Source organism: Chaetura pelagica, unplaced genomic scaffold (genome assembly GCF_000747805.2).
Source record: "Chaetura pelagica isolate M959 unplaced genomic scaffold, ChaPel_1.0 scaffold67, whole genome shotgun sequence".
In the NCBI taxonomy this organism is placed as follows: Eukaryota; Metazoa; Chordata; class Aves; order Apodiformes; family Apodidae; genus Chaetura; species Chaetura pelagica.
The window spans coordinates 4,478,754-4,488,015 of NW_009954107.1; the positions used below are offsets into that span (position 1 = coordinate 4,478,754).

At 38.2% G+C, this 9,262-nt stretch overlaps 1 protein-coding gene across 1 annotated transcript in view; it reads right to left on the bottom strand.

Moving 5' to 3' along the window:
- KIAA1456 (KIAA1456 ortholog) overlaps positions 1-6,526 on the bottom strand; it is a 7,895-nt gene extending 1,369 nt beyond the window's left edge. The window contains exons 1-2 of the mRNA XM_010002490.1: positions 6,373-6,526; positions 1,232-1,405 (exon numbers count right to left, since the gene is read on the bottom strand). Coding sequence (XP_010000792.1) covers positions 1,232-1,405; positions 6,373-6,526 — 328 coding nt within the window. The remainder of the gene's footprint in view (positions 1-1,231; positions 1,406-6,372) is intronic.
- Positions 6,527-9,262: the final 2,736 nt, after the last annotated feature.

The following is a 9,262-nucleotide window of genomic DNA, read 5'->3' on the forward strand; positions in this document are numbered from 1 at the left end:
GGTGCCTGGCCTTCAGGTGAATCAGGTAGGATTGACTATAGATTTGGGACAAATTTCAGACCTACCTTACTGGAAACAAAATCTTTTCACCATGTAACAAATATGGCAAAAAGCAGTATCAGTAAAAAGATATTCTGTAGTTTTACAGCAGTGCACTTTCAAAAGAGCTAGTGAGAAAATTTGAGCAGAAATATTTTCCATTCAATTAATTTTCTAGAAAGTTGTTGCCTTTATAAAATCCTCATTTTTTCCTTTGGAAAAAAAAAATAAATTAAAAGAAAGTATCCCAGTCTATATCTACATGTCTGAGAATGATGTTTTTTTATTCTATTATGTAGTGCTATTCAAATTATGCTATTAAAAATACCACGTGAACCTTTAATCTTGTCAGATATATAACTGGTAGGACCATTATGCTTGCATATTAGTCACTCTTTCTCTTACCCTGCATATGCAAAAAATACCTTTTAAAATACATTTCTGTTACAATTCAAGTAGTTTGTTGATTGCTACCAATAATAATTATCACACTTTCTACTTCTGCTGATACAGTAAAACAGTCTGAAAGAAGTTCAAGCAAGAGAAGAGCTAAACATGTAGACTGTATCCAGGTACTCTAACCATTCACCATCTACCCTTCTGCAGTTGATATTTCTCAAATTATGAGTAATACTTTCAAAAAGAGAGGGCAGAGGAATTAAGATGCTGAAATGCTTCACTCATTTTTGACAACAGGCCCTTATGTGGCTCAAAACTTCTATTTCATGACTATTCTAAGAGAAATTTGTATTCATAATACATAAAAGTTAACATCATTCAACTTCCACTATAGAGAAAGCAAGGTTTCATTTCAATGCATGAGCTGGTCAAAACAGATCCTAAGAAGGAAAGAAAAGTTTATCTTGACCACCTAATCTGTTTAAACTGCAAGCAGCCATGTTAATATTAGTTTTTACTTGTTTAAAATGCATGCTGGGAGGAAACATTTTCTCCACAGGGTGAACAAGACCACATATAGACAAACAAATGATTCACATACTTTCCTGGCCAACAGTGCCTCTGTGCAATGGAACTAATTTTTTTTTTCATGTTTCCTACATTCACTTCAGTAATATCTACTGTGATTCTAAGGGAATTGTTTCAAAATAAATTTAACTGAAATGAAGACACATGGACAGAAAAGGATAAAATTCCATTTGCTGTGGGCCAGAATGCATATATGTTGTCTTACCTCCAATGGAAATGACTGCATTGAAGCATTGGTCCCTAAAGGGAAGGTTAAGGTTGTCACATACCAGAACTTCATCATCTTTCTTCCTTGCAATCTCTACCAAAGGTCCACAGTAATCACAGCCAAGATTATATACCTGACTGTTAACGCTGAGATACTTTCCAGTTCCACAACCTGAAGATAAGAATACTAGGTCAGAAAATGCATGTTCCAAACAGTTGCTATCCCCCCCTAAAGCAATGAAAAAAATACAAGGAGGCTTTACTAATTCTAAGATTACCTAGAAAACAAGATGAGAGCTTCCCTCTACTAGTCTAACTGCAGCAGAGTTCATTTGGACTGTTTGAAATTACATGTTCACACCAGTAGGAGTGTAACAGTATAAACTTCACCAATAAAAATGCTCATTACACAGCCCTATGCAATCAAACAATCACACAATCATAGAAAAGGTTGGGAAAGACCTTCAAGATCATCAAGTCCGAGCATCCACCCTATGACCCCTAACCACTAAACCATCTCCCAAAACACCACATCTACCCTTTTTTTAACACCTCCAGGGATGGTGCCTGCACTACCTCCCTGGGCAGCCTGTCCCAATGCCTCACCACTCCTTCTGTGAAGAAAGTTTTCCTAATATCCAATCTGAACAGCCTTACAACTTGACCCCATTTCCTCTCATCCTATCCCTGGTCACTAGGGAGAAGAGGCCAAAACCTCCTCTCAGGTAGTTGTAGAGAACAATGAAGTCCCCCCTCAGCCTCCTCCTCTGCAGGCTGAACAGTCCCAGCTCCCTCAGCCTCTCCTCATAAGACCTGCTCTCCAGACACCTAATCAGCCTCACTGCCCTTCTCTGCACATTCTCCAGCACCTCAATGTCCTTCCTATACTGCACTGCCTTAAACTGCACATAGTATTCCAGGTGTGGCCAAGTACAGGGGCAGGATCACCTCCTTGGTCCTGCTGGTCACACCATTCCTGATGCAGGCCAGGATGTTTTTGGCCTTCTTGGCCACCTGGGCTCACTGCTGGCTCATGTTCAGCCAGCTGTCAACCAGCAGCCCCAGGTCACTCTCTGCTGAGCAGCTCTCCAGCCACTCCTCCCCAGGCCTGTAGTGCTACTGGGGTTGTTGTGGCCAAAGTGCAGTACCCAAAATTTGGCCTTATTGAAACCCATACAATTTGCCTTGGCCCATCAATCAAGCCTGTCTAGATCCTTCTGGAGAGCCTCCCTCCCCTCAAGCAGATCCCACCCAACTTAGTGTTATCTGCAAACTTACTGAGGGTGCACTCTAGCCCCTCATCCAAGTCACCAATAAAGATGTTAAACAGGAGCAGCCAACTGGACTCCTGTGGCAATATCAGCCTTGTTGGCCTTGCCTCTAATCCTGATCCAAATGCACTCTACCTTGTCATCATTATAGTCTAGTTCTAGACATTCATAACAATCCCTACTATACAGGGCCACCTCACCACTTCTTCTTCCTTGTCTGTCTTTCCTGAAGAGCTGATAGCCATCAACAATGGCATGCCAGCAGTGTGAGGTATCCCACCATGTTTCTATGACAGCCACTATGCCATAGTTTTTCTGCTCCATCATGGCTTCGAGCTCCCTTTGTTTATTGCCCATGCTGCATGCATTGGTATAGATGCACTTCAGATGGGTTAATGGTCTCGACACCTTTTAGTGGGCACAGGCCCTAATTCTGCCTGACCCTTCTGAGGCACTTCCATTGCTTCTAAACCATCAATAGCCCTTGTTTTTTTGCTTCCCATTATATCTCTATTCTGTGTCTTGACTTAGACAGCAGAGGGAGAGTCTTCTCTAACACACCGTCCTACAAACCCCAGCACACATCCTCCAGGCTTATTTACAGCAGGCACAGATTTATCCCCTTCCCCTTTCAAATCTAGTTTAAAGCCCTGTCAATGAGCCCTGCTAACTCCTGCCCCAGGATCCTTTCCCCCTCTGGGACAGGTGCATTCCATTTGTTGCCAGGCCTGGTGTCTTGTCTAGTAACCCATGATCAAAAAGTCCAAAGCCCTGCTGATGATTCCAGTCCCAGAGCCATGAACCAACCTGTTGACTCTTCCTGGTAATTCCCTCATCTATTGCTGCCATTAGAGGGAGGGAAGAGAAAATAATTTGTGCTCGTGATCCCTTAACCAGTTTCCCTAGAGCCCTGAAATCTCTCTTCATCACTTTTGATGTTCTAGTTGCCACTTTATCACTATCCAATTGAAAGAGCAAAAGTGGGTGGTAATCTGAAGGCCTCACCAGGGTGAGAAGTTTACTTATGACACCCTTTATCCAGGCCCCAGGAAGGCAGCAAACTTCCCTATGAAGGTTATGTGTATTCCCTTCCCTAACAAAAGGCTATGTGTATTTCTTCAGGGATGAAGGGTAAGTGCAGGTGGGAGGAGGAAGAACTGATCCTCTGCAGCCACTATTGCTTATCTTAGAGCAACAAAACAACCATGATGCTTCATACTGGGCCTGTATATAGCCTGGTAACCACTTTCCAGCAGGATCACAGATGGGCACCCAAGAAAGAGTAAGAACAGGGTAAGCATTTTCCTCAATATCCCTCCAGCTTCCAACTACTTTCTATTCAGGAGTTTTCCAGAAGCCAGTGTGGTTTGTCTTTTTAGTGACCTTTAATAGATCTCTATTCCAAGAAATTCCTCATGCAGTACCTCTCCAGAGCATCCCACTTCTCTCCAAGAACTCCTAAACCACAGCTGTTACTGACACAAGTCAGAGAGGACAATTCCCACTTCAGATACAGACTTGAAAATAAGCATGAACTGTAAAAATTCCTGACATGTCACAGGGGTGCCCTCTTTCTGCCTTTGAGCCAAGGGCATGTAAACATAACTAGCAGCTCCAGAAAGTCTTCCACCTAAAAGAATGTCTTCTCAAGGACTGTGCTGTATGAAATTGAAATCTTTCAGAGTGTTCTCTTCAATACTGTATGCATAACAGGCACTTTTCAAAATTAGATTAGGAAACGTTCACTGCAGTTATGGGTCAGTAGTGAAGAATAATTTCTGAAAGTTGACAGCCAAGCAACAGGGTAGCAGCTTGGCAAAGAGAACCATCTCTGTATTGGTAATGCAATTTAAAGGCCTGGAGTTATCTTTAGAAACATCACTGCTTCTTGCAGCGCTGCTGCTCTCGTTGATGTTAATGTGCACCATTATCTAGAGAGACAGCAGAGGAACTGCTGGAGAACAGCACAACACTTCCATGGTGAAAAAAGAGCGTATTTCAAAAGCAAAAAGCAAGCACTGTTATTTGAAGTAACACTTGAAAGAAATGGGAAAGATTACTATTGTTAATGCAGCTCAAGGAATATATGCAATAAAAGATGAAGACCTGCATGTTAGAAAGCACGAGTTTTAAAACCATTATAAAGTAGTATTGGTTTCTACGTTTGCAGAAGGAACACATTTAGTCAAACATACATTAATTTAGAAGATTTGGTTGCTTAATACATGTTTTTTTGGTGGAGTGTTTTTTAATCATACTGAGTTTTTGGAAGTATAGAGTTCTCTGGAATGAAGATGAATGCTGACAACACTCTCAGTACTCTGAACATGTACATTTGCAGGAGACTCACTTTTAAATGAGGCATCAGGAAGTGGGCTCCTTCATGAAGTTGTTAACAATTGCCATCCTATTGTTATTTATTTTGATAAAATAACAATAAAAAAGAAATCATAAAAATGATATTTCAATCTGCTACCACTACCATGCTTCATGTAAAGCTAGCAAACAAAAACATTTTTAGAAGGTGGTATTAAACAGAAAATGAAATTATCAATTAAACATCTAATTTTGAAAATTTTGGTGCCCCTAGGCAACCCACCTCCCAAAATACATACCAAAAATGGACACAATATTCAGACACCTGAGATCTTATTAAACCTCTACAAAAGGAGGTCCCTAATGTGCCTTGATGGGAATATTCTTATTGGCAACTGTAAGCATCTACCTCCTCTCCAGATATAACATATGCACTTAAATTATTTCAGCTGAAACTGTAAGAACATTGTCTTAAGCTTCTAGAAATCACTGTGATGCCTGCTGATATGGCCTCAAAGAACTTCAGCTAAACTTCAAATTACTTCTGTTGAGGTGATAAAAAATGTTGACAGAGAAATATTGTGATAAGATGGCTGTTGAATGAGTGCATGCCATAGGATATTTCCTGAGATTATTAGTTGAAATGTTGCAGACAGGTACAAGAAGATAAATATTCAAAATAACAACAACCAAGTATTTTTCTGGTACTGTGGTACCAGAAGCTGGAGAATTACATGTAATCTTTTGATTATGGCTTACATCATCTTCAAAGAATGATTTTCTCTGATACGATAAAGCAGATGCATAATTTATTCTGTAAATTTATTATACTTTGCTGCATAAAAGCATTTTATTCATCTAAATAGGACTACAATTTGGAAAATCCAGTGGTGCAAAGGAGCATCTTGCCTGAAATGATGTATTGCATAGCACTTCAGCCATAACAGAAACACAAAGCAACAACATCAGGATCTGGAAACTCCTAAAAAGCCTGGAGGTGAAACAGAAAATCAAGATATAAACTGAACTTGTAGGGAAGAGAAGGCCATAGCAGGAAAATGAGGTTTACTGTCTGTATTAAGGATCATAAGAAGATTCTCAGATCATAACTATTTTATTTTTTTAACAGTGATCACATCAAATCTCTCTTATGTTAAAGCCTAGGTAGAAGGAGTTTTAGAAGAAAAGAAAAGCATTAAATTGCAGACCAGTAGTAGTTAAACCAAGAGATGCACAGAAACTGAAATATGAAATACATGAGCCATTAAAACCATTTTTTAAAAAGGGCTCCAGGGGAAGGACAGACCACTAAGTCTGTGGGGAAAATGGTAGTTCAAGGTTTAGCTCAATCAAAATGATGCAAAAATAATATTTACTGGTTAGCTGATACACTATAAATAAACCAAGTTGAATATGGCATCTGAGTTCAAAAATAACTTGAAAACAAATTCAAATGAGTTTTAAAAACAATTGGTCAGATGGACACGTGTTTAACATATAAACCAATAAAGTCTGTAGACAATCATCCACAGCACCCCATGGAATAGCTTACCTATGTCAGCAACAAGACTGCCAGGCTTCTGTTCCAGCAGAAAGTTTCGAACACGAGGCCATGCTTTGCTCTGCAGATCACTAAAGTAGGCAGCTATGTTTTCATATACACTATGCACGTGCTGCTTTTCTAGCTGGGTAGCCTCATGTTCCATCCTGAAAATGTAATGAAAAAAGATTATGTACAGCAAAACACAAACTGTTGTAGCATGGACTTTACACTTTAAAGACATACATAATTTAGGACCTTGTAAACTTACATTCATAGAATCATCACACCTGTCTAACAGACATCATACTTATAAAATGTTCTTTATTCAAAGGATCTGATCTTATTTCACAAAAGTAGAGAAAAACTTTGAATTCATCATCTTGCCTGAAGAGGATTATATAACCTCGTGTGCTTATTCAATAATATGCACATTCCTAAATAAGTTCACCAATGTGGTCAAAGCTTATTCAGTGCAAAATGGAGCCTTTATTCAGAAGAAATGCAGAATGGTGAGTAGGTAGGCAAATGTCTTCCAAGAAACTAAGCAATATATTATTAAGATGAAATTATGAAAGTGACTCTTCTGGCTGCATTTGAAAATGTCAGAGGCAAATACTTTAAACACACAACAAGTTCTTCTGTTTTCCTTGATTTTCAAAGAATACACATTTTTTAATCAAAATAAAAAAAACCACACATTTGTTTCTCTCATCTTTGCTGCTGAAATAAGTTATAATGAGAAAAGATTTAAATTCCAATATCGCATATAATAATAAATAATGTGAGGTATTCAAAACATCTGTCCTACAAGCACAATTTTTAATTAAGAAATTGGGACTTAACCCCAGTGACTGCAAAACAAAAAATATTTACTTCAAGTTAAGTGTGTATGAATGTCTACAGGAATAGTATCTAAGACTCGATCTGTTTCACTGGATTTAAGTACTTGGCTATGTAAATAGTTAGACCAAATTGTCACAATTGTCACAGTCTATTCTGACTGTAGTATCTATGAATATTTGTCTTCAACACTTTTATGTTTAATGGTTTCATAACCTTCACTTCCCTTTTTTCTGGTATGATCCACAATCTTCTTTTATGACACATTCGCTCATTTTTAGTGAGCTGAATATATACACACACACATATGTATACACATGAAATTCAGTAACACTATAGTAAATTCCTAGTAGACACATTTTAAAGTGTCATCTTAAAGACTGAAAAATGATAACAGACTGAACAGCAGAAGCAGACAGTATTGAAACACAAACTTGAAATGATATTACATGCAGCAGAAGTTACTCAGTCAGAACTTTTCTCAGAATGTCATTCCAAGTTACTTTGTCCAACAGGATGGGTTAGTTGCAGTAATTTCAAATTATTATTCTTTAAAGACAAAATCCCCTTCTTTTTTTTTATTCAATCCTTAAAAAAAAAACACTATTTAAGTGTTTCATTCTTCTCTGCCTCAAAACATACTCTGTTTTGTTGTTTAAGTGCCTAGAAATCCTCTATTCACAAGTAGAAATTCCAAAGACTAACAGTCATTTTGCCATCTGACATGCTCCTTGCCCTAGTTTATATTTCATGTTTGGTTACTGTGTGGTTCAGTGTGTCCAAGTTTTTTTTATTTCTCCACTTGAAGCACTTTGTTCAATCTTTGCAGTTTTCGGGAGAAAAAAAAAAAAAAAGTTTTATGGTTTCAGTCACTCATAATGAATTCCAAATCTTACCGAAATTCCAGTTTATACTGACTACAGGAGTAGTTGTATGAACTGAAGGTTAATTTGAAAAGTTTAAATAAACACAAACACCAACTTAGACTTGACTTAGAAGATAGTAAGAATTTTCCCATGGATACAATGTTCTAGTATACTTTCCCTAAAATGTCTTTATTTAATTCCAATGTAGGCTGAAACTTAATTTAGTTTTCTACTGCATCACAAGACCATTAAGTTTTTCCTTTAATTTTCTCACTCACCGGGACAGACACTGAGTCTTCTGCTATGTGGGACACGCTAGAGACGTCATGTATTAAAAGAATGCATTAGAGGTTATTATTTTTAGATACACTTAATAAACACTGTCAAGATAATATTCTGGTTATAATCTTAGAATAACAGTAGTCTACTAAACTATCAATTATATAATTTATCATTTCATTACAATTTCTATTCCTGTTATATTTTGTGTATAATTAAGTCCTGTGATGAAATCAGACTTGCCAATTTAATTTTCCAGTCAAAATCCATAACAATGTCAGGTTTTACTTTGTAGTACAGCAGAGAAATGTCCTAATGATAAACCACTTCATCTCAGTCATAGAACCATGGAATAGTTTGGGTTGGAAAGGGCCTTCTATATTATCTATCTCCAACCCTTCTGCCATTGGAAGGGACACCTCCCACTAGACCAGGTTGCTCAAAGCCCCATCCAGCCTGTCCTTGAAAACTACCAGGGAAGGGGCATCCACAGCTTCCCTGGGCAACTTGTTCCGGTGTCTCAACACCCTCATAGTGAAGAACTTCTTCCTAACCTAAATCTCCCCTCTTCCAATTTAAAGCCATTACCCCTTGTCCTCTTACTACATGCCCTTGTAAGAAGCCCCATCCTCAGCTTTCCTGTAGGTCCCCTACAGGTACTGGAAGGCTGTTGTAAGGTTTCCCTGGAGTCTTCTCTTCTGTAGGCTGAACAACCCCAAATGTTTATGAAGGGCAAGAAAACTGTAGAGTCTGATCTGGCTTGCAGCTGTACCAGTTTCACAGAAGTCTAAAGTCACTAAAAGCATCAGAAACGTAGAACTAAAAAAGTTTATAAACCAAACTCAACATCCTTATTTCTCTTTATAAACAAAACAAACCATGACAATTCTTTTTATATTCAAAGTACCAGACAG